This window comes from Osmerus eperlanus, chromosome 16, assembly GCF_963692335.1.
Source record: "Osmerus eperlanus chromosome 16, fOsmEpe2.1, whole genome shotgun sequence".
NCBI lineage: Eukaryota > Metazoa > Chordata > Actinopteri > Osmeriformes > Osmeridae > Osmerus > Osmerus eperlanus.
Genome location: NC_085033.1, coordinates 4,043,213 through 4,069,161, shown reverse-complemented (window position 1 = coordinate 4,069,161; position 25,949 = coordinate 4,043,213). Strand labels below are relative to the sequence as shown.

Genomic DNA, 25,949 nt, shown 5'->3' with positions numbered 1-25,949 from the left:
AAAAGATTATAATAGTAAGTTAGGATAATTGTTTTGTGTTTTTTTTTTACAGAGCACAAGTAGTTATGCAGGTGCTTACAATGCCTTCACTCTTTTATTCAGGTTTTAGAAGTTGATGGGACAAACAAGTCGTCTCCAGAGACACGTCTTCACAGTCCACTGCCTCTGAACACTGGACGGGATGGTGGGACAGGGGGAGAAAGGAGAGATAGAAGGGGGGAGGAGGGAGGGAGGGACAAAGTGAGGCACACAGATGGCAACACCTTGAATACGGCACTCTAACCCCAAAGTTTACAAGGGTCAGGGGTCGTTGGGTCAATTGGGTCCTTGGTCTGAGTTGAATGACATCACAATTCAAATGACATAGTAGTGGCTTCCAAAGCTTGGAAGGCTGGTTTTGGTAATCCTCTGACCAAAACTAGGGGGCAAACAGAAATTCAAGGATGAAAATATTGTTACCCTACATAGGCTTGTCAGCTAATGAGCTCACTTGGGTAGAAGGATCTTAGATCCAAAATCCCTCGTCAGCTAATTAAAATAATGGAGGTACCATTCATAAAAACAATGAAAATACAATAAAAATTTGTGTTTTGAAAACTGAATGCTGAAATACAGACTTGCTGAATGACAGTAAAAGCTGCTTTCAAACTGATGACACGGGAACACATGCTGGTGACCTACTATGAATATCACAACAAATAAATATTACACAATTCAGTGAGCCTTGGCTTGTCATTGATTACTATACATAGCAATACAATCCATTCAGTAAAACCATGTAATTAGCAGTTACACTGTTACTATGTTATTGTAGACATTGTCATGGCATTGTAATTATTAAACCCTGACTGTTAAGAACTCACAGACCATTAGTATGTATACATAAACACAAGCTGCGCACCACCACTATAATTGGCTGGTGTTCAGAGAGCAGGTCAAGTGGCCAGATTAGGATTTCTCTTTTACACACACACACACACACACACACACACACACACACACACACACACACACACACACACACACACACACACTCTCTCTCTCTCTCTCTCTCTCTCTCTCTCTCTCTCTCTCACCCCCCCCCCTTACTCACTCATACACACAAATCCCCCCTCTCTGTTTTTCCTTACTCTCCTGGAGTGTAATAGAGTTCTCGTCACTACCTATTCACCCATCAATATCCATCGCTGACACTCTCTAGAATGCAGAGGAATCAGAGGGCAGATTTACAGCAGCAGGATGTTGGCACTATCCTGTGAAGGTGGATGAAAGGCTGTCTTTAACCTCCCAGTCAGATCCCAGCACTCTGCTCCACTCAGAAGTCAGTTAGCCCTGGACACCATACTTCACACAAACCCTCGTCAGCTGGGCAGGGGGGCCAGGCATGAAGATCTGGGATTTGGGGGTTGGGAGGGAATTATCTAGGGGAGACACACAATGTCCAGACAACACAATGCACTGGGAGGTTTCCCACAGAGTTTTGAACAGCGAGGGAGAAGAGAGAGTTTGTGAGGGCATAGTGAGGTCTAGGGGGACAAAGGGCAAGGGTCATTAGAGATCCACAGGCTGAGGGAGCAAGGCTCCCACTGGTCATTTAAGACTGAAACAACCGAACCAGTTTTAACCTACCCGAGACTGACTCCTCCTTTTGCAGTGTCTGCTATCATAAACATAAACTCGTCATTGATTCAAATTGAATCAAAACGAAATTATATATCGGACATATATAGTGTGCCCATTTGGGACACGTCAATGTCAATGTTAAGAATATTGCTCATAACATATTATTCCTAACATTCAATGAATTTAAGAAATTCACATTCGGTCATTTCTGAAGAAATGAGCTATGCGTTCAGCCGAATGCTACCACAGGTAGCTATTAGGTCTCTTTCTCAAATGACAAGAAGGAGGAGAAGAGAACACACACAGTGACACTGTGACCCACATCCCTTAAACACAAATGGGCCATTTGGCACTCTGTCTTGGAAAACGAGGGTCAGTGTTTATTCCTCCGTGTGCCCAGACCCCCTAGAGAGGGCTAAATGAGTGTCTCTGACCAAATTAGAACAGCTGACCTGGTGCAGATGTTAAGTGGTCGAGGAGACATCACCCAAACTGGTAATCTCCTACCTTATTGGTGCACTGCGCTTTGTATAGTCATCTGTATTGGGGATAACAAGGGGCTATAAGCTCCTTATCATCAAATTACAATTATTGGGGAAGAATCAACAGAGCTGGGCTGGAGGAACCTTGCTTTTAAAACTGTGACCCTGGTTTTGTTTGCAACACTCCAGATGGAGAGCTTTTAATATTCACATCACCACTGCTTCATTGTGTATCCTTGATTCTAATGAGGAGGTGCTGAAATACTTTTAGGACTTCATTCTTCCTAACGAGACAACTAATCTCCCCTCTCCTACAACTCAATTCCTCTAATTACAATAAGATTAATGGTGACAAAACACTGGCAGAAGGAGTCCAGGCTTCTTTAAGAAATCCAGAGCAATCCAACATGTGTGAGAACAAAGTGAGATTCAGGAACTCAATCCCACAGGACGTGCTTCACTGGCTCATGTCTCATATCTTGTCAGGCGTTAGACATCATAGACCAGCTTCCACCAGTTTCATCCAACCCCTAACAAACCAACCATTTTCTCAAAGATGTATCACGCATGAGAACTCTCTGTAATCTCTATCAGCTAAGGCTCAACTCCTTCCCCAGATGCTACCCGCATGGCCTTTCTACCCTGTCTGTCTGGGCAGACCAAAAGGCCGAGGCCGTAACTGAACCACCAGAAGTTATGGGACGTCTCACTTTGAAGGGACACCTGCAGTGAAAGTGTATCTTTATGGTCCTGTTCATAAGTCCTTATGGGCAAAAAGCCAAGCATGGCAAGGAGCAGACTGAATAAAACCTAAAGACACCTAACCCAACAACATCTTTGATGTCCCGATAGCGAGGGATGAATTACGGTGAGGTTTTTGGATACAACCGTTATCCTACATTAATGGCTTGGCAACAATAAATCAGACCGCTTCAATGTAATATTGTCACATTGACTTTCGGTTCACCCCGAAGACTGAAGTATGTTGTGTTTTACGAACAACATAGCAACAACCTAAACAGTCAAATGAATCTAATTGAAAGAGATTTGGAATGAACTTAGCCTCTTGTTTTGAGACAAGAATGTTTACTCACAACAGGGTTCAAGTGTATCTGTGCCTATCGCCACCCTGGTATTTAATGAGGAACTGCTGAACCCCCAGAAATCATTGTTCTATCTCCAAGAACAATAACAGGCCGGTTCACCACAAAGGCAGTCCCGGCAGAGATTTCCGGTACACGTCAGTAAGATAGGGTCTCCCATAGCGGGGTTCCTGTCAGTGTGTCACTGACTTTGTGAAGAATGACTCATCAATCATGGATCCCACTGAGGGGCCTGGCCTGAACTAACTCTGCCTAGCCTTTACAGAATATGGGGGGAAAAAATACATCAACATGGGGGGATGGGAGAAGAAGGCGGGAATGAGGAAACAGGCAGGAAGGAGGAGCAGAACAACAAGGGCTACAGAGGGTGACTGACACTGTGGGTATTTATCAGTGAATGAACCTTCTCTATCCAACCCCATTCAACGTTCCCCACTTTATACCTCAAGTATCAGACCCATAGCCATGGAAGACCCTGACAGGAGCTTGAGGAAAGCACCAACCTGTTTTGGAGCTTTCAAACGGTCCTCTATGTTCTCTGAGGGACGTTGCCTGATGCCTGAGTTTTCTTAAAGCCTTATAGAGCCTCCAGGAACACACAACAATGATCCTTTAGCATGGTGAAAGTGACAGCATGCCCCCCACCCTACTTCTCCCTTCGCACCATTAAACCTCTTCCTGGATAAACAAGAGGAAGGTCTTTTATGAAGACTGAGAAGGCCACAAAGAGAGGATCCATTGAGTTGCTGAGGGGACAGCCTTTGTTTTTGTGTTTCAGGGGCTCCTCTAAAAGGGGAGGCACTATTTGGCTTTTAGTGCTCCCACACCAGGCTGCTGTGTTTGGTCAAAACAGAGAAATAATTAATTGACTGTCATATTTAGTTTTGCATACGCAAAACAAACAAAATCTATTTTTAGATGTAGCACAAGTGAAGCGCTAAAATCTACCAATGCAAACAAGTATTGACATTATTTTAGTTTCAACTTCTCCTCAAAAATATATCATGTCAAAAATGCAAATATCCTGGAGTGGGTGTGGTGCTGGTGATGGGACACTGTTTGGGGCAGCAAGCTGTTTGAGCTGACCTGTCTTATTGAATCGACTGACAGGCACCTGTGACCTCTAGTCAAGCCCCCCCCCCCCACGTCCCTCTGTGAACACCTCACACTGGACACACACTGGGGCTGTCAGTCCTCTAACTCACTGCTAAGTGGACAGCGCTGGCTCCTGCCTACTAAGCTAAGCCACTCAGATCCCATATGCAAACATAGTCTACACTTCCTGTGTGAAAATAGGATCACTGGAATTGAATTACGAGACTTAAAGAATATTTCCCCTTAACAACTCCTTAACAAAGTTGATTTGAGAAAGAAATACACGATTCAACATGTTTTCAGACCACACTGTTTTGAGTCCCAGTCTGGCTTGTTCACAGTTGCTACAGGTGCTACATATCTGGTAAACTGTGTTTCTCTCTTCTTTTTCATCTTCTCAACCTAGGTGGGAACTGGGAACTCAATCTGGCAACCCAAATAAACGTTGAAATTTGAGTGGCCAATCCCTGTTTGCTCCCTGTATAACCTTCCCCTCAAACCAGCATAAACAGACACAGTCCTGTCCTGTTTGTTTCCCTGTCCGGCAGACAAGCTTGCACGTGTCAGGCTGACTGCCTACCTCCCTCCCTGAGCTGGAAGTGCATCTGAAGGGCAGAGTCATTCTCACGGCCCCCTCTCAGGTTACCCACCTCATCTGGGAGCTATTTATTCCCAGACGGAGGTTGTTACTGACTGATGTATTCAAGATGGATTAAGAGGGAGATACTTCTTCATGGAGCGAGGGCATGGGTTGGTGGGTGGGTGTTATGTCCATGCCTAAATCTCATGAAGCCTCATCAATAAATCAATATGAACTCAAAGGTGGGAATACCTACACATGAGGAAACATCAGATTGCTACATGGGGTTCACACACCTTTAGATCAATGGGTTTCAATTACTTTTTCGTGACTTGAAACCTTATTTCCATGACCAAAATATTTATATTTATACAGTATATGTAATCTTTTCTGAATCCACATTTTAAAGGTGAGAAAAAGTATGCCATACACACAGCTGGTCTCCAAACAGGTGTTATTTTGTGCACATTAAGGTACAGGCCTGTGTGAAATACACATTATAACTTCCTTGACTGCTACGGGTTTCAATGGGAACCCTGTTACACCTTCCACTGAGCAAAGGTCTATAACACATCTTTAGGTCAAGAATATGGTGTAACAATTTTGAAAGTAGACTAACTGAAGTTTTGAAGGTTTCAATAACAATTTATTGATCCAAAAGGATAGCATTAATGATTGAACAATGCAATCAATCTCATAGCACAACGACATCAAATGAAAAATCACCAATGAAAAACATATAGATCTCAGTCACAACATGTTTTATCAATTACTTGAAATCTCTGTAAACATTACTCTTAATTTCTTAATGGGAAATGCATAAACTGTACAAAATATATACAATAGCCTAGAGGCCTCAACAAACGTAAGATGTTTTTGTAAAACCAGTGTAATGTCTTTCAAGTCTAATGGCGCGTCGGAACGCTACCATGGTCTCCACACTGAGTCTAGAGTGACCGAGGGCGCGCCAGGTGACATCGCCACGGCAAGCGCTGGATGGCCGCTTTGCGCATTTAAGGACGCCAGAGCTGCGCCGGGAATAAGGAAAGCAAAATGTCCATCGGTTGTCGCCGGTACAATTTGGAGGCCACTGTATAACTTAAACGCCTCCGGGTGGATGCTGACGGGCGAAACACTTTTGCAGGGCATTCCATTCAACTGTGGAGTAGCACTCGGAATATGTGCAATGGCTTGGGAAAGCGCCGGTTGCGGAGGATATGTGGGAATCAGGCGCTGAGTTGCGTAATTCACCGGGTTGATCTGCGACACGCAGCCGGCCAAGTGGCTGAGAAGTCTAGTCCTGACCTCGGTGTTGACGCCTTCACACGTCGACAGAAAATGAGTGACTTCACCAATGCACTCGCTAAAACCCGCTCTGTACTTTCCCATTAAGGATGGATCTATGTTAACAGCAGCTGTGAAGGAGAGCAATTAGCGTTATATTACAGCAATCATCATCATGGTCATTATATTATTAGATGATATCAGATATTATGAAATTATATACGAAATCAATGGTCCTTAACACAACTCATACCAGTCATTTGCAGACGCTGTATGTTCCTTAGGTGTTTCACTGTCATCTCAAGAATGTCTGCCTTCTCAAGCTTCGAATTTCTGGAGGTCTAAAATAGATATGACATTCCACTTTTAAATCACCTGTGACTTCATGCTTAGCTTTAAAATTTCACCACAGTATAGGCAGTGGCCTCGCTGGGTAAGGATTTGTCGTTAGGCATTCAAAGTCAAGGATGTTAAAGATGGTGTAATCTTTGCACTTACGTCCTTCTTTAATGCCTCTAGAATAAGAGTTTTTAGCTGACCCAGGCTGTCGTTTATTCGTGCTCGTCGTCTCTTCTCCATTATAGGCTTTGAGGACTTAAAGAGGAAAACAAACATGAATTAAACACCATTTATATGGAACTTATGGTCATTATAAAAACACGTTTGAAACTAAGTTTGTTACAATAATCCGTTGATATACCCTACCTTTCGGTGCTCAGAGGCAGTTCTGGGTTTATCCGGAGTGCCATTAACGCTCGCAGGGGTGGCAGCAACAGATGATGGGGATGCTTTTCCAAATGTATCGGCAGGCATCTTCGACTTCGAGGTAAAATATCCCAAAACAAGCCAAATACACAAAAACTGAAAAATTAAATGAAGTGGGCTATCCAGTTTATCTCCCCTATTTACTTCGCATCACAACAAGAGATCACAATGTGGGCCACAGAAACTTAGCAGAGTTGGCAGAACACCTTGCTGGTTTGTAAAGCAACGTCAATTTTTTCCCGGTCTTATTTATAGAGCCGAGCTCCACGCGAATGGCTCGTGTGAAGCTTCACCAAAATGTATTCTCACTGCAACTTTCTACCAATGACCGCGCGCTTGCTGCTGACGGGAGACGTTTGGCTCGTGCAAGAAAGACGTCTATTGGCTGCTAGGTTGTATGTATGGCACCTTAATATGGATCCACGGCGCTCTTTCTATAAAATATATAAATTGTAAAACAAAATGATAGTACTTTATTTAATGAATGTAACATAATTTAATGTTATTGAAAATTCGAATTATGTTATTGTCATTTCACCTTTTCGTAAAAAAATGTTTTCGTACAGAATAGCTGTAGTCAATGTGACAGTGATTATTTCGTGTCAGATTAAGCCGATAGACAATATAGAACTAATTCTGTCGTCGTGTTCTCGATTTTCTTTTCATTTATGATGTTTGCCTTTCAGAGATAACCTTTCAACAGTAGTATTTCGTTTTTCTCCGTCTTTAGAACAAAGGGAAGACGTCAATACGTCTAATGGGACCTGCTGTGAGCTTTTCTGACAACTCTGTTCCATCAGAACTATCTCCATCTGGTGCAGCTCAAGGTTATCACTCAGACTTTTCCCCCTTCTCTTGATAGACTTCAGATGCCTTCATGTCTCCATTCTAAAGCTCCTTAAACCTCAGAGGTGAAATGACCCCAAAAGCCAGGTCAGGGTCTGCTCCATATACTTCCTATGGGTCTGCAGAGTAGCGCTAACAGTAAGGGGTTTGTGGAGTAAAACCCTGTGTATAAAAACAATTCTAATATATTTAACAATGCTAAGACTAAATGTATATACAGTTCAGTTTTAATTGTCGGTGAAACACGCATTAAACTGTCAGTAAGTATGGTCGAAAACTGCAATGCCTTCATCTGATCCCAGTTTATCTACTTGCCTCATTACCTCCTAAACACGCTCCATTTTTCACACAACCCCCTCTCTTCTGAACCTCCCTTGGGGGACTACATAAACCATTAGGGAGGAGAGAGCAAGCACATTTATGTGCTATACTTTGATTTACTTTCCGACTTTTAATCGGAAACATCTTCAGTTGGCTCTGGCCGTCCAAGGAACGAGTGGAAGGTGCAGGATTGGCGGAGAGGCCTCGTACTGACCCTTTATCAGTCCTGTTCTCAATGAGCCTGCTGGTGGAGCAGAGACAGCGCTTTATTGTGGCAGTGATCTATAACTATGCTTTATGGCACACTCCAGATCTGTATCAGTATGGGAACCCCAGCGTATGGAGGAGAACAGAGGTGCAGGGTCGGCCAAGCAGGCTTAGAAAGCTATCGAAGACCAGCAGTGTCTGATAACCACCATCAACAGAAGGATGCTGAGGGCGGGAGGAGTTCCAGACTGTCAAAGATTAGACTGACTTGTGACCTAGGGCAAATATTCCACCAGGATGTATAGCTTATTTTGGAACACATGCAACCTCAAACAGCATTCTGGGTACACATCAACCTGATTGGTGTACATTATTGTTCATCTTAAAACAACAGCATCACTTTTAAGACCCCACACCTAGTATTCTTCCTTAGGAATGTCCACTTGCCAGGGATAACAGCCATGCCATCTCTAAGTCCTTACCTGGTTTAGAACATGTGTCACATCCCCCCCTCCCCCCACCCATCCCTTAGCCTACTAGCCCCCAGTCCCATTGCACTGCTGTCACGTCAAAGCAAAAGGGCAGTGGAATGACCAAATCTGGGAAAGCTACCTTTTAGCTGGCAGAGTGTGAGCGTTCAAGCCCAGATGGGGAGAGACAGAGGGGGGGATCCCTTAAACATCTCACCCAGGGCTCCGAGTCTTCTCCCCACCTCCTTCCTTTGAGCCCCTCCTGAGGAGGGGGGCCTCCCATAGCAACTCCCTGCCATGGGCCCGCCCGCCCGCCTTTTGTCCCCCACCCCAGCAGCAGTTTCTGCTCCAGAAGCCTTAGACAAGGCTTCCATTAATTGCAGGCCTGTGTGGAATACACGTGGGACAATGGCACCAACAGAGTGTCCAGCCCCCAGACAAGGCTGGAAACAAGTGGTACAGGAATCCGGACAGAATAGAATCGTCCTGGCTGATGTCACTGAATACATTTACCTACCTCAGAGCCCATTCAGGCTCTGCTTTGTTTTATCCAGACAAAAAAAAGAGGAGGGGATGGAGGGGGGAGGAGGGAGGACTCGTGGATGGGAAATAACTGGTTGTCCTGACGACCACCCAAGCCAAAAATATGGTCGAATTTACTGAAGGTAGGGATGCAAAGGATTGAGGGCATAAGATTAAACCCTGGAGGAGATAAGAGGAGGCTGAAAAAAACGAGGTTTGTGTTCTCTAGTTTATTCAATGGGTGTGGTGTTTTCTTTGCTGCCCCCCCTTGCCCCCCTCCCTCCACCCTATGGTAATCAGATACTGAGAGAGCAATGCGAACTGGGGGATAAAGGGGATCGGAGATTAAGGCAGTACATCAAAATCCCATGTTTGTCAACAACAACCTGAGCATTTTCAAGTCCCATTCTTCCAAGTCACTGAACAGGAGGGATGCTGTTTAGGGTTCTGGAATGGGAAGCTGAACGGGGGAAAGGGACCATAGCAACTGGTATTCCACAATTCCCGGGGACTATAACAACCTGCCATCTGTCACCGTACTGGGGCTCTGTCTTAAAAAGCCAGCGTTTAGACCTTCAACTTGGAGCAAAGGCAATGAGACTGAAGTCTTATTGAACTCAGGGTCTCTCTTTACAAAGGGTATGTGGGTCTCCCTTCTCCCTCGTCAAATTGAAAAACTCTTTTAGGGATTCAGAGAGAGGCCTCACATTTAATTTTTAAAACCCAGACATGAAAGTGTTTCTAAACCACATTCAATCGGTGGAATCTCCTTAAAGTACTAGTTAACATGTAGATTATATGCATTTGAGCGCATTGTCAAAGTATCTAAGTGTATTTACATGTTAATATGTTGAGGAATACCATGGTCCTGAAAAGGTGTTGGGGGAGGTTGGTTAACTGTGATGTCTTTCTTTCTATGGAACATGGGTATTTGATTTCTTTGTGCAGTCAGCGTTCAAACACATTCCTGTTAGGACACGGCTATCAAGGGAACAGTACCACACCACATAAATAACCCCTAATACTTGTTTGTTTAAAACTGCTAATTTCGAGGCTGTTGATAATATGCCACAAGCTACATGATTTTACACAGGACATTTGAACTACTGTGGCATATGTGGTTGACCCTCAAAAGTCGGCACCCAGCCAAAGTCAGTCCAAAGACTCTACTGAATTGCCTTCTTGCCCTTACCCAAGTCCATATCCATGAGTGTGTTTGCACTGGGATTTATGATTGTGAAGATGGCCATTCTTGCCAGTCAAGATGACTCACAAGACCCCTATTTTGGCCACTTACCCAGTGAAAGCATCCTCGGGGGCTGCCCTTTCAGCACTCGAGGACCTCTGACTGAGCCCCCTTCACACAGTAGCTCAGCCTCACAGCGCTCTCTTGGGGGAAGCTGTCCTGAGGGATGCCGTGGTCCTTGTCCCAGGGCCTCCCTCCTTCACCTGCCGGCTTAGTGCTCATCACTTATGCACATAATCCCTGGTTAGTGCATGTGATCCCCCAGCCCTGGCTCCGGCCCCGGCCCCCAAGGCCTCCCCTGCTCACATGCTTGCTGTGTGGCTCCTGGGTGGTCATGGAAACCCTCATCTTCTCATGACAGTTAGGCCTCAGTCATGCCTTTAAGTCCAACAGTCCCTGAGTCCCCCGACAGGCTTTTGCTGTCAGCGCTCTGTCTCCTAAAACCCTGGTCTGTTTGTCAGTTTCTACATGTATGCCTCTTTCTCCTCTCGTTCTTCTCCAGTGCTTCAGCTCGGCTGTTTGTTCCCATGTGCAGCATCAAGCCAAGGGAAAGACAACGTCTTCGTAAGTTGTTCTCACGGCCTTCTAGGCCGCTTCCATACTAGAGAGTTATATCTGTCCATCAACGTGAGAAGAAAGAACGTAATGTCGTTGAATAGAATTTTGGGTAAATGTAAAACATTCTAGTTTAAAATTCACTGGAAAAAGTTTTAGTACTTGATCCGAGTTCTGATTCAAGTAAACATTGGCTTAGTTTAGTGCAATTGGTTGTCAAATCAAGATCTGACCTCATTTTATTGTGACCCTGATGGCTACACTTTGAGTGTAAGATACACTGCGGAACTATTATGTACTGCAGTCTTTCCTGGCCCCTAAGTGCAGATCACCTTACCTCAGTACAGCTCGGGCCTTAACCACTGGTAGAGTAAAAGCTGAATCTTACATGAGCCCCTTGGGGAGAGGGTGGGGGGTCAGGTCTACATTGCTGTGTGGCCCCACACTAACAAGTGTCCCCTGCGATCTGAGCCTGTCCTCCCCCTTATGTGAATGCCGTGTGAGAGGCGGCCCCATCCCTGCCCCGGCCGCCTCCACACAAGGCTCTCCATTGACTTCTAACCTGTCGAGGGACCGGCGGACACAATAAGGCCTGGGGCGGGGCCCATCCCTCCGACAAGCCTGCGAACAAACGCTAACACGGCTGCAACTGTCCACCCCCTGAATCACTGAATTTATTGACCAACCACAGAGCCCATTCAGCCCTATCCCCCTGATAACGGAGGAAGACAGGGGAGGCCATAAAGGATGAGGGAAGAAGCCATGCTAAGGGGACAGGAGGGAGGAGGCAGGCTTTGTCTCCTTCTGCCTGGGTACAGACCGTCGCAGGCCTTTTACCAGACATGGGCGTCTTTGTGTCATCTGTACAATGGGTGGAACCGTAAGTGAGCATCGGGTTGGCCTTGTGGCCAGACTATTAATCAAGGAGATGGTCTTATGAGTGTCTCACAGATCCTGTGGAGGAGCTGTGGATGACTCACTAACGCTGATGATGGGCTGTGCGCTAAGGTGCTACTGGGCCCAGTTACAAGAAGGCAGTGTATTTCCTAAATGTGTTTACATAAAACAGTCCCCCCAATCTTTTTTTCCAAATCCTACAAGCTATTCAACAAGCAGGCCCAAAGGTCGGAGTCTGTGAGAACAGAGAGACGGAGAGAGGGAAGTATTCACATAACAAAAAAGCTTAGGTCCTGGACAACTTTTTTTTTTAAAGAAACCCGATGGAGACCAGATCGGTCAGAATAGCCCGAATAACCAGCACAAGCTTGAAAAGAGCTTTTCTTGATGATCAACTAACTGTGAGAAATAAAGCCTGTTTGTTTGGGCCTTTACGTTCATTCTCTCCATCTGTTACTTTACGGATACAAAAGGAATCCAGGAAAAGACAACAACCAACCCATATTGCCGCGAGGAGAGGCAACACTATCTGGTAAGGACATCGCAAACATGGATCCAAAGCAAGAGGTCCCCCATTCCAATATATCACTATTTACCAAAAAGATCATCCAACACAAGTAGGATCCACACATCAATTCATGACGCCTCCTCATCCTGATCATGAATATTCTCAAACAGGCTCCTCTTCCCTGATCTCAGGGAAATTCCATTCACTGGCATAGCCTGGAACCCCCTCTCTTATTCAGGGTCCCCCTAAATCCACCCATTCACAGCCATGGGCCCTGATCTCCACATGAAATGATACCCCTCATTCTCCTCCACTCTCGCGCTTTAAAGCGCCCATATGCCAGGCAGCGAGGAGGCTGGGGGAGCTCATAATTGATCAGTAAGACTGAGGCTGAAAAAGTGTGACCGAGGTCAGCCCCCCATGAAGCAGGCAGGGCTGCCTTAATATCCAGATTATATCTGGAAATGTAATGACTGTCTTGGGAATCTGAGAATGCTCTTTTCTCCACAGACCAAATACGAAGGATGTTTTCCCAAAATCACTGTTCAGTGAGTTTACCTCAGAGTAGAAAGAGAATACTAATAATGTTAAAAATGTAAGGTTTAATTTAGTTGGTGGTTCAGGGGGTATTACACTTTGTTAAAATAACATGTTATAAAATAGGTTCATATCATTTGACCAAAACTCCTGCCAGACAAAGCAATTGATAAATACATTTTAAACAAAGTAATGTGTACAAATGTTATATAAAGTTTGGGTGTTAATGGTCAGTTACTTTAAAAGAATACAAAACACAATCATACATTTTCTACATTTACAAATGATTCCCTTTGATAAAAGCAGCAGTTCTATCACATGCAATGCATTACAATGTTGAATGATATGATTAACATTAAGGAATCAGTAATAGTTAATGTGTTGGTCAATTTGTTGGATACTCAGAGCATTTAAACAGAAGATAATTCAAATGAAGGACATGGAAAAATACTGGATTCTTTCTTTCTCCCTCCCTCTCTCTCTCACACACACACACTCACACACAGACACACACACACACACAAGGCACCAGTGTTCACGTTTTTCAAGGGTTTCTCTTGTACCTCTATCTTCCACAGGAAGAATTACAATAATCAGAAAGTGTTAAAAATTATGACTGAGAGATACAGCAACATATTATTAATGCATCGGAAGGCCATATCAAATGCAGTAGTACCGCTGACAATTAAAAACAAAGTCTTACAAAAGGCATCATTCTGGTGTGTGTCGACAGATATCCATCCCACTGCTTCCCCGGTCAATATCATCACAACAGACCTTCCCTTTCTTTATTGATATTTCATTAGCAGCAATCAAAACAAGTCAGGAAGAGTTAGTAGAATACCCCGGGGTCCTTAAGACGTAAATACCATTGACGGGATCCAGCAGGAATGAGAGCCAGCTTCCTCTGGTGCTTGTGTGCCTCTCTCGCTCCTGGTTGGCTCAGAAGGCAGTCGGCGAGCAGCGGGCTGAACTGCTTCCCTCTAGGAATGCTTCAGTAGTCACAGTTGCGGTGGGGTGAGGTGCGGTGATGGTTCAGTGAGGGCTGAGAGGTCAGAGTGGTGGAGCTTGCTGGTCTTGTGGGGCTCGCTGGACAGTCCCTATGTGGTAGGGTGTTACTGGCGGAAAGGACTCTTATGGACTAAGTCACTTGCTTGTGGTTCTAGATCAGGTGCTGATTTGGAGACGCTGCATTAGTTCACGGTGTGGAAGATTCTAGTTAGGTTATTGGATGTTCAGCTCACACTATACAACCCTGGATCAGAGTGGGGGAGGAACTAGATGGATGCAAAAACAATTCTATATGATGACCTTTGAGTTCTATATTGTACAAAGAAATATCAGATCCCTGTCTTGGTATGTTGAAGTAGGAGGAACAATACCATTTTACGGCACAAGGACTGTCTGTGCCTCACAGGCTGACGGAGATGTGGGGGGCGCTGGGGGCATAGGTGAGTGTGGAGGGCTTGGGGGGCCAGTCAGGATGGTCCTGCAGTTCTTGGGCCAGGTGCATGTAGCGAGCTCTCGGGGTCTTCTTCCGACAAAACAGCCAGGAGAGGATCGCCGAGCCCCACCGGTCGTTGCTCGACTGGGTTCAAATAACACATACACACACACACGAGACAGTAATTCAGAAATCCTACACAGAAATGTGGTTCATTTAGTTTGCTGTGCTTGGTTCTTTTTGCTCCATTCATACAGACTGTGCAATAAATGTAAGTAATGTTCACCGCAATGATGATGATGAACGAACCAGGAAGTAAACAAAGCGAAGCTCATCTGTTAACGCGTCATACCTCGCAGTGCAACACAACGCAGAGGAAGGTGGAGCGCAACAAGGCAGAAGGAAGAGATCTTAGTTTATAGCAAGGCTTTCAACGCAACGCTCGCTCAGAAAAGCGGCAACCGACAGTGAAGAGAAACAAAAGTAAACATATAAACGCTGAAAGAGAGGAAGAGGGAGAAAGAGTGAGAAGCTTTCCAACCTGAGGTGAGCGAGTGGCAGAGGCCATGTCATGGCTGCCCCCCAGCTTGTCACGGCTGAACACCAGCCTCCATAAGATGATGTCAAGGACCAAGGTCTACAGGAAATTTCAGCGGGGGGGGGGGGGGGGGGGGGGGGGAGTGAAACAAGATTGCTGCTAATCATACATAGTGGCGAGGGTGATCAGGTGACCCGCAAAAACAAGGAATATCACTCAGAGCGAAAAGTAGCCGTCAACAAACACACATGAATCAAATGGATTCAATGCCCATTTTGAATTGATTCTTTGTCATTGGCTGTTTTAAATTGATCTGAGATTGATCTCAAATTTCTTCATGCATGATCACTCAAGGCAAGGGAGAATTGTTGGTACAGTGGATAAAAAAAGAAGCTCACACAGAAAAGTCTAAATGCACCTGTACATATTGCCCATTTCAGACAGATCTCCCTGTGACATACCTCCAACAGGAAAGACACAGCTGTATTCAAAATGACAATGACCACCACTGTCATGCGCCATGCATGAGGAACACACACAATCTAAGGGGAGAGACAGCAATGGGATGAGGACTCGTTACTTAACTGCGTCTGAGACACGACATTGGTCACACATCCCCCCCCCCCCTATGACATCATCAGCTTTAGCCATTTCGGATCACGCACCTCCAGGAAGTTGTCGATGGCAGGAACGGGATATAACATGATGAGGCAGAGAAAGATGTACAGACCCAGACAGGACAGCATGAACGGCCCTGAGGAGGGGTCAAGGGTCAATGGACGGTCACATGACTGAATACGGAAAAGTACTGGGCTGAGGGACTTGACTGAATGTTTGGAGGAGCTCACAGTTTTTGTAGCTCGGTTGTCTGAAAGGCTTGCCCTTGGAGAAGATGATGGCCACAGTCAAGTACTGGAAGGAGGAGACATAGAAGAGTGTGGTGTTCTCGTAGTTCCTGATGTTCTTGTGGTCATGGGGCAACGTGATGTTGGGGCCATGGGAGAGATTATTGCTGGACACATTACAAGCACTGTTGAGGAGACGATTGAGAGAGGGATCAACCATCAAATTATCCTTAATACACACCCAAACATGTGTCTCTCCCTCTGATGTGGATCCACCTCCCTTCAGAATGTCTCCTCGAGGTCTCTCCTCACCTCCTTCGTCTACTCTCTCCTACCTCCACAGCTGAGGGCGGAGGATACTCACTCTGAGAGGGGTGTCCAGACCTCGTACCAGCTCTGGCCCCGGACCCAGAGGAAGGCCAGCACCTGGAAGGCCAGGCAGGTGAGGATCTGGGTCAGCACCGAGAACAGCAGCGGCCCAGAGATCAGGCTGGACGGAGGACGACGAGACACCAACTCCTTCCACGCCGGGTTCAGACTCACTGGGCACACACACGCACACACACACACAGATCGGTATTAATCTCTGTGACCATGGCTGTGTGGCAGTAATCACTCATGACACCGCATTAGGAGACAGGATTTACTTGTAAAGGCAATGATCAGAATGATGGCGACATCGATGAAGAGGAACTGGAAGTCTCCCAAGTTGCTGAGGACCTAAGAGGAAGAGGGAGACGTTTTTACCCAGACCCAGCTGGTCGCCTCGAGACCAACAGACCTGGCAGGGCTGGGAACAGAACTCACCGAGTAGAGGAGGGTGACGCTAATGTACTGGATCATACTGTACAGAGCCATGAACTTAAACACACAGAACGAGGTGATGAGAGCTGCTCGGCCCTCCCTGTGGAGGAACAAACGAGGATCACCATTCATCTCCAAATCAGTCGTAGTACATGACACCTTTGAATGAGGATTTCATGTGTAGGAAACGTTTCAAACGTATGTTCTTCTTCTGTGTGTGGAAATCTCCATGTTGGAGGTGATGGGGGGGGGTCTACCTGATGAGGTTGGGCACGCAGGAGATGTTGGAGGTGGAGGAGGTGAAGGGGGAGGCCACCGATGCCTCCAGCTCTGACAGGGAGATTCCACTGTGAGCTCTCTTCAGGGCCTGAGGGAGGGGGGGGAGCAGAGAAAGAGAGAGCACGTTATTTAAAGGGTCGGTCAAGATAGGAAGTATACAATGGACGATGCGACGGACAAGAACGACACACACTGACAGACGTATACTCACACCACAGTCATTGGCACCATCACCACACATCCCCACGGTATAGCTATGGACAGAACGGAGCGCTGGCTTACTTATATATCTGCTGATAATCACTAACAGTGTTCTCTTTGAAGAACCCAAATGTACCAGTGTCCATTGAGAGTCCATATATGTTGTACGTGAGTTTATCGGTATAGGGAGACTTACTCCAGACTTTGTAGAACTTCCACCAGTTGAGTCTTCTGGTCGGGGGCCATGCGGGCAAACACTGTGGTGTGCAGGAGCAGCTACAGCACAGCCCCCAAGTGGACACACAGGGAATTACACACCTACACATCCACCCTGTATCAAGCTTTTTTCATGCTCATAGACACAAACCATGTTTATCTATTGAATTGTGTCCCGGAGCATGATTGTCCAATGTTTTTTGTTCTACATGTAAAAAAAGAAATTGGTGCATGATTGTTCGACAATCCTGTGGTAAATGGTTTGGTTTGCTAAAAAGCCAAAGAAGACCGAGAAAATGTTCCCTTTTAAAATGCATGGGTTAAATTCTTTTCTATGTAGCATGGAAAGGGTCGTACAATTGTGCTCTTGTCTCTACGAGCACAAGAAGGCATGATACTGGGTTGCCACAGCCAGTGTAAAAACTAAAGTGCAATAGAGCAGTACTTCGGTACATTTATTTTCTCCCGAGAGCAAAGCTTGAGGGTGTTGGGCGGTGGCAGTACCTTCTGGAGCAGGTCAGGGAAGTACTCGGTGATGACAGCGAAGGACCGTCCGCTCATGGCAAAATGGAAGCGCTGCCTGGGCTGCTCGCTGTAAGCATGTTCCTCCAGACTGATGTCCACCGGCTGGGAGGAAGAGGAGACCGATGACCACTCGTGTGGGATTTTTTTTTTTTTACATCGTCATTTAGCAGACGCTCTTATCCAGAGCGACTCACAGTAAGTACAGGGACATTCCCCCGAGGCAAGTAGGGTGAAGTGCCTTGCCCAAGGACACAACGCCATTTGGCACGGCTGGGAATCGAAATGACAACCTTCAGATAACTAGCCCGATTCCCTAACCGCTCAGCCACCTGACTCCACTATGATATGATATGAGGAGAATGACAGACAAGCCTCAGTATGCTGAATCTTGTCACCTACCTGGCTGTCTTTGTGGGTGAGCTGCTCGCAGTCGTCGGTGTACTGCCAGCTGATCCTGGCAGGCTGGGTGTCTCTGGGGGGCGCTGCAGCCGCTATGATCACCCTCTCGTGAGGGGCTATCATCCCACAGTCTCTGGCCACCGACACGGCTGTCAGCATATTATCACCTAGAGCGGGACGGAAGGAATGAAAAAAATGAGACAGAGAGAGAGAGAGACAGAGAGAAAGGGTGAAAGAAAGCGAGAACCGGGGGTGGGGGAGGGTCGGACCATGAGAGAACAGTTCGATCTATTGTTCTCCTCATAAAAATACATCAAACAACCTGTGAACTGCACACCTGACAGTGAACACAAGACAGTGTGGTGTGGACAGCGTGTGTGCAAAGCACCTGTGACCATCACCATGCGGATGTTAGCTCGCCGCAGCTCCTCCAAAACCCCGGCCGTCTCCTCCTTCAGCTTGTTCTGCATGATGATGAGGCCCAGGAACTCCATGTTGTTCTCTATCAGGTCCCTGGCAGGAACAACAACAAAAACAAAACAAACAAAATGGTTACTTCCGCCTCTGCTGGGGGTATATGCTCGAGACCGGTAACTCCATGTCCACAGTGGGTTAGACTCCCCACACCTGTTCAGGCTCTGGACTTTGTGCCAGGATAACTTGGCCTCCAGCTGGCGATGTGCCAAGGCGATGACCCTAAACCCCTGTCTGGTGTAGGACTCCAGAGTCTCTGTGAAGCTTTCCGGCACTAGGGAGAGAAATAACATGATTCTTTAACATTTGGAATTATTATTGTTATTTATTTGGAATTTCATGAAGAAATCCATTCCTCAAGATAATATGCCATTAAATATGCTGCAGAGAAGGGAAGCAATTGAAGGCTGCTGTTATGCAGCTGGCATCTATGTAGGGTGTATCCATTCTGACCTGTGTCCTGTTTACAGAGGCTGGCTACAACCTCTGGCGCCCCCTTGAGGTAGGCGTCCATGCGCTTCTCCCCCAGCCTGCGCACCACCACGCTCATCCTCTGCAGGGCCGAGGAGAACGGGAACTGGCGCACGATGCCGATCTCGTACGCCTGCAAGAGGAGAGAGATTCTACAGGGTCAACCACCATGTCCATCTGTCACGAGGGGCAATGTCTGGGGGTCAGATGGCTGAGCGGTTAGGGAATCGGGCTATTAATCAGAAGGTTTCCGGTTCTATTCCGGCTGTGACAAATTATGTTGTGTCTCTGGGCAAGGCACTTCACCCTACTTGCCTCGGGGGGAATGTCCCTGTACTTAGTGTAAGTCGCTCTGGATAAGAGCATCTGCTAAATGTAAATGTCTCCTTTAAAACACCTCCATTCTCCCCTTCCCCCCCAATCTCTCCTTGTTTGGAACTCATCAATGATCTACTCAAGTCACATGAATGACATCAGTGATAGGGCTGTATTGCTCTCCCTTCCCCAATCACATTCCAACATTGAGGTACAACAAGGAACTGAAATGTAGATGTGACAACAGTTCACCTACCGTCAGCTCAGAGAGCTCCTGAAAAGCAACAAAGACAAAGAGGATTGGATTTCATCCTTCACGACAACAGGACATGCATGCTCTATTCAGACGGTTGACGGTACGAGCAACAGATGGCTTGGCCGGACAGCAGTGTGAGCGGTGTGTGAAAGCTGTACCATGTTCTGGGACGGGCTGGCACTCTGGCTGGCCCCGGGGGCGCCCTGCTTGGGCGGCCGTACCACAGTGGGCATTATGGGATTGTGGAGGGCAGTCTCCTCCTCAGTGGGCTCCTCCAGGATCTAAATGTTCCAAACACACTGACGTTAAAACATGGCTCCTTCAATTAACACGGTCCCTTGGCAGGCTTTCCAGACATGCTACACGCACAAAGAAGGGGTTTCCTAGGCGACAGTCTGCGCATGTGGCAGTGCGACGCAACAAACTGCCTGGTGTCCAGAGGGACGCTATGTGTGCTCGACTGAATGCAAGTCAGCCTGTCGTGCCAGTAGGAGAAGGTCCCCATGTCTCCGCGTGACATGACTGAAACAGGCGGACTGAGACTGACCCAGCCGGTGGCGTTGAACATCTTGAGGTCCAGCGGATCTCCGGAGAGCTCTCCTTCGATCTTGGTCAGAGAGTGGCAGCAGGCCATGCCGGCCACGAACGCAGTCTTGACCAGGCCTTCTTTGGCAGGGTCGTCTTCTGGAGGTGAGAAGCTAGAGGTGGGGGAGAAAAATAAACAAATACAGAGAGAATGAGAAAGAAAGAAAGAATGAGAGCGAGAGAGAGAGTGAGCGAGTGAGAAAGAAAGAGGCATGATGAGGGCCTCATTAGGGGGCACCGTGTCCCTCTCACCTGCCCTCTTCAACAGTCTGAATCCCCCAGAGGTCCAGGCCGTCCTCAGTGAGCGTGCCCGTCTGTGTGTGGAGACGAGACAATCACTGCAACACCACACGTCCCTTCAAAACCATACACCTGAAGGTTTACACTGAACTTGCCCAGATTCTAACGGCCAAAAACAGGGAACAAACGTTGCAAAGACATGTATGTTTAGCTTAGGTGAGAAAGCGGTGCGGTGGAGACAACACACACACACACACACTCATGCTGTTACCTTGTCGAAGCAGACCAGGTTAAGCTGCCCGCACATGTTGATCCTCTGGGGACTGATGCAGAAGATGCCGGCGTTCTTCAGGCGGCGCTGGGCGTAGACTATACCAGCTGTCATGGCTGCTGGCAGAGCTGGGGGCACGGTGATGGTGATGATGTCCAGAGACTCCACCACAATGGTTTTGGCGGGAACCTGAGAAGCGAAGACGAGTACATCCACACTTCTGACTCACAACCAAATACACGCAAAATGGTCGCCTCCGTTATCCAGCCGAATACAGCCCACAGGCAAAGGACTCAAATAATCAAGACCTAATGAAAACCCGTTGGGGAAGACTTACCTTATTTATGATGCTCAGGACGACAGTGTAGACAAAGCCGATGCAAGCCACGCCCACCAGACACAGCAGGAATAGGTAGGCGTCTCTGTACAGCTTGAAGTCTGTAGGTTTGGGGTACAAGATGGAGCGTACTAGCATTCCCTTCTCTGTGCTGAAGCCTTACGTAGAGGACATGGGAGAAAAAACACAAGGTTGGAACTGTTGTGGTTTCTGAAAGACCCAGATACCTGATTTATGCACACACACGCACACGCACACGCACACACACACACACGTCTCTCTTACCTGTCCTGACCACCACTGCTTTGACCAGTTCTCCGGTGTAGAAGCGTGTCTGGATGATGTGTGTGCCACAGAAGAGTGTGTGTCTCTTATGCTCCTCTGTGTTGTAGATGCCGGCTCCCTCGTCCCCTGAGCTGGGCAGGCTGGTCTTGGTGACAGGAACACTCTCACCTGGAGATGGATGACACACACACACGCGCACATACAATATGAAAATACAAGGCCTCACTATGATAATATCACGAGGATGTTTGCACAGCGTACAGGAAGGGAGGCCATCTGGAGTGTCTAACCTGTGAGCATGCTCTCGTTGACGATGCAGGTGCCTTGGACCAGGACGGCGTCACACGGCATGATCATCCCATTGGTTGGGATGACGATGACATCACCAGGGACCAGGTCTGTGGACATGGCCTCCTCGATCTCTGTTCAACAGAACACCAGCACAGCTCTTATATGGAATCTCCATCCGCTGAGACGGCGCCGTCTTCGCTAACCGGCCGTTACAGTATGTGTGTAGAGCGATGACCTCATGCAGACACATCACATTAGCAGAACGGACGGTATATCGTAGGCCAGCAGAACATGTCCGACTCAGAGTAAAGGAGGAAGAAGGATATTTATTTGACCGGTGATGCAGTAGGTAATGATTAGCATGAGCGCTGTTATCAGATCTGTGATGTACCTTTGCTTCCTCTGCACACGGAGACGCGTACGACGCTGTGGGACGCCACCATGTCATGAAGCATAACGTATTGCTGGGATCCGGAAAAATACGCAAAAGAATCACACATGAATCGTCTGGAACAGCTGAGAAGGTCAACCTTGGTCCTGTGAACATGTTTGGATGCCTGCCTACCCACCTTTTTGACGGTATACAGTGAGGTGGCTATTGAGATGACAGACATGAAGACAATGGCGGCTGCATAGTAGTAGTACTCCTCTGAGCTCCACAGAATCACACTGAAGAGCTGGAAGATGTAGAAGGGATTCAGCACCTGGGGAGAGAATAAGAAAACTGTTTAAAAAAGGACGTTATTACAATGTAGTCTTTCCCAAATCAGGCTATCCACTCTCAAAGGATGCTTTTCATTAAACATATTTCATAAGATAAGGATGTAAGATATTGCAAATACGACCTACCTCTTTTATTAAGAGCTTGAACACTGAGGGTACCCTCACTGCAATTTCATTGACCTCAAAAAACAATCTCCTGTAGAAAGTAGAAGGAAGTAGTTGGAAGCAATTAGCATATCACCACTTGTAACCTGGAGTATGTGCCTGCCTGTGTGTGTGTGTGTACCTGTAGTTCTGCAGCAGTTTGTTGATACCCGAGCTGTGGTCAGAGTGGATACTGGAGCAGCTCACCCTCATATCTTCCAAGCCTCTAGACGAGCAATACACACACACACACAAAATACTTTTCACATCCACTTGATCAAGAGCAATTTGATTTGGAATGTGGTCCGAGCAATTCAAAGCACACTTCATAAATTTAACTCTGATTTGGATTATTTATAATGGCACTCTTACTTATACACTTCAAAATTCTGTGTCAGATCATTCCAATAGTATTTTGTGCTGTGGAGGGTGAAGTAGCGAATCTGAGAGAAAGAAAGAGAGAACAGAGAGAAACAATGTAGTGAGGACATTCAGAGCTCAATAAAGAACACTTTGACAGGGTATCAGTTCAGTCCCCTTGATACACATGCTGCTGAATGGCTTCTTCTGTTGTGGAGAGGGACAGCATGCCAGCCTGTTACCTGGACATGCTGACCATGGATGTCTTTCTCCTGACTCTCTTCCTGAGAGGCGCTGTAGGCTCGGTCACCGTTGGGGACGTGGGCAGCGTTTGGGAGTTCCAGGTTGTCAAAGGGCCTCCTTCCTGGAGACAGCATCACTCGCACCGTGCTCCGAAACCAGCGCCTGAACTCGTCCTTTACCAGAACAATGACATCATCAACGGGCTGATTACCACTGCATGTGTTCTAGACCTATAGCCTGGGATTAAATCTCTTGTGCGTAGGGGGTTGTCTGCAGGGCGAGTCAGAGAGAGGGCTTTGTCTTACCGTGGACCGGAGTAGGAGTGTGTGTGCCTCTTGGATAGTCGTGTGTGTGCAGGTCCCTTTGACTCCCCACTCAGGGAGCCAGTAGAGCAGCAGTAACAGAAGCCCCCCAGAGCACAGAGCCCCCACCCCCACCAAGACCATCTTCCAGGGGCACGGCCGGTACCCCCACACCTCCTACAGGATATGATGGACACAGGTTAGTCAGTAGTGGGAAATGTGCTGTGCTGTGACTGAGTGTGGACACCTCCAAGATGCTGCGCTGTTAAGGGCTTAGGTTTATAGGTAAGGTACTCCTGTTGCAAGTTTCCAATTGAACTCGCACGAGGACCAGGCAAACCTCTTAGAACTGAAAGTTCTGTACTCCACTCGAGGGGAATACTCCATCGCCTCTGTGATTCCAGACTCAAAGCCATGGGGAAGTTTTTGTTGTTGTTGCAAAACATGAAGAATTCAGATTGTTGGTTTAAGGTCTGTTGGCTCACCATCTCATCTTCCGTGCCCTGATTGAGGATCTTCAACTCTTTGTTCTCCATCCTGTTAGACATCATGAAAAGGCCAAACTGAAAACGGGAGGTGACAATCAGCCTTTCAAAAATGTACAGATGTTGACAGACTTTTGGGTTAGTGTTGGCCTGTTTGCTTGTTAACATCGTCAAATCAGTATGTTAGGCTATCACATTAAGGAACACATTAACCCTGTCGGGCCAATAAAGATGTTGCAACAAGAACAACACTAACTTAATGCATAACCCCGAAAGCTCACATGTCAAGCAGGGAGGTCAGGAGTTTACCCTGGGGATACAACTGGAAAGACCTAAACTGTCAGTGGCTAAGAGCAATAAAAGAAAAAGATAAGCTAAAGATAGGCATTTGAGACTAACTTCAGTAAATAGTGTCGTTTGAGCAGATCCTTATTTTCATCCACGGGTGTGCGTCCACCTGTCTAGACTAAAGATGTTCTTACCATACAGGAGAGGGAATACAACTGTGTTATGAGAACAACTTCCCTGGTGCTAAACATGACCCTTGTATCCCCCCCCCCCTTCCCTGTCCTTTGGTAAATGACCCATCATTCCTCTTACTGACCGAGATCTTCTCCACATTCTTTCCCTTTCAGAGATAGTTTCGGTCATTTAATTAGTCATGCATTTCCTATAGTCTGTATTTAGAGTGTCTTACAGTGTGTAAAGCATAAGACCTTCTGGTCTTTTCAGGTTTAATTAAAATATTATATTTATTGAATATCTTGCTACCTATGCTGAATTCTACCAATTTTAGCATTAGCTGTCAACATTGTTCCCTGCCATTTTACTGTAACATCCCACTCAACTACAAGCAAGTGTGTTTCTGAACCACTGCAGTTTAGAGTTCTGTTTGTAGTGAATAATACTCAGTGCAGACCTTTGTCCTTTCATAGCGAATCCTTTGGAAAGTTATGGATTCTTACTGTACTAGTCAACAGGCAACCTTGGCTTGACTGGTTGTAGTCAGATAACTGGTCACAAAAACCCTGTCTACTACCCTGCTTTGATAAGCAATGGACTTCCAACATTACATAATTAAAAATATCAAATTTACTTCATAATGTACTGTTCCATGTGAACATGACTGAACGTGAATTTATTTCTCTTCCACTGCTTGAAGCTAATGGAGACAAACTGGTGCTGATCCAGCTGTTTTCATAAACCAAATGCCTCAGTAGGCTTGGGTTACATGCAGTCACACTGTAGCGTATTGAACAGACAAAATTACTTTAACTCTGTATAACCACAACAATTCAACCACCTGCAAATACAATTCTTTGAAACTGAATTCAAAATGACTGTATAAAGTCAAAAAGTTATAATAGGAAATCCATAAAAAGGTCTTAACAGTAGGCTATCGCGCAAACATTCCCACGTCTGCAGTTTTTTTTTTACTATTATAAAACTATGTGCAATTCATTTATTAAAGAAATCGGCACTTACCAGAATACAACGGCCTTTTAGTCTTACAAATGATACATATTGTTGGTTATAATTTGGTAAAACAGTAGAAAAAATCAATTGCACAAGTCTTCCGCACCTTTACATGAGCGATCTGGAATGTGCCCATGGAACACGCGCGTGTGCAATATTGACAATGTGCTGGAGTCTATTCCGCGCGGGGTTCCGATCGACCGAAATTGGTCCACCACCATTGAAAAGGAAGTGAAAAACAGGATGTGAGGTCATTAGAGGACACATTTTACTTTATTTCATCCCAATTTCTTTTTACCAATGAGATGCGAGATGCTGTGACCCATTAAGGAAGAGCAATCCAATAGATCTGGAGGCAGAAAAGAAATAGCCCAATCTTACCTCCGCGAAGTGGAGGCT

General features: G+C 46.4%; 2 protein-coding genes across 5 annotated transcripts; both read right to left on the bottom strand.

Moving 5' to 3' along the window:
- Positions 1–5,526: 5,526 nt before the first annotated feature.
- On the bottom strand, positions 5,527–7,197 carry LOC134036352 (transcription factor HES-1-B-like). The gene is made up of 4 exons (XM_062481260.1): positions 6,873–7,197; positions 6,666–6,761; positions 6,421–6,508; positions 5,527–6,298 (listed from the first exon to the last, which is right to left on the bottom strand). The coding sequence occupies exons 1-4, from the start codon at positions 6,978–6,980 to the stop codon at positions 5,808–5,810; spliced, it is 783 nt and encodes a 260-aa protein (XP_062337244.1). The 5' UTR covers positions 6,981–7,197; the 3' UTR covers positions 5,527–5,807.
- Positions 7,198–13,086: 5,889 nt separating this feature from the next.
- Positions 13,087–25,776, bottom strand: LOC134036347 (polyamine-transporting ATPase 13A3-like). Of its 4 annotated transcripts, none has more exons than XM_062481251.1 (33): positions 25,657–25,776; positions 24,075–24,152; positions 23,593–23,766; positions 23,287–23,460; positions 23,057–23,127; positions 22,827–22,910; positions 22,667–22,736; positions 22,387–22,521; positions 22,209–22,281; positions 21,817–21,948; positions 21,527–21,694; positions 21,242–21,399; positions 20,905–21,093; positions 20,646–20,707; positions 20,356–20,506; positions 19,967–20,089; positions 19,809–19,826; positions 19,220–19,370; positions 18,920–19,040; positions 18,681–18,805; positions 18,293–18,459; positions 17,873–17,995; positions 17,349–17,428; positions 17,163–17,205; positions 16,930–17,039; positions 16,676–16,772; positions 16,516–16,588; positions 16,233–16,410; positions 15,872–16,053; positions 15,689–15,777; positions 15,485–15,565; positions 15,027–15,122; positions 13,087–14,629 (listed from the first exon to the last, which is right to left on the bottom strand). In XM_062481251.1, the coding sequence occupies exons 1-33, from the start codon at positions 25,684–25,686 to the stop codon at positions 14,453–14,455; spliced, it is 3,783 nt and encodes a 1,260-aa protein (XP_062337235.1). In that variant the 5' UTR covers positions 25,687–25,776; the 3' UTR covers positions 13,087–14,452. The 4 variants fall into 4 exon arrangements, with proteins under 4 accessions (XP_062337235.1, XP_062337237.1, XP_062337238.1 ...); XM_062481253.1 differs by having other exon boundaries at positions 25,560–25,774; XM_062481254.1 differs by lacking the exon at positions 15,027–15,122.
- Between the last annotated feature and the right edge of the window lie 173 nt (positions 25,777–25,949).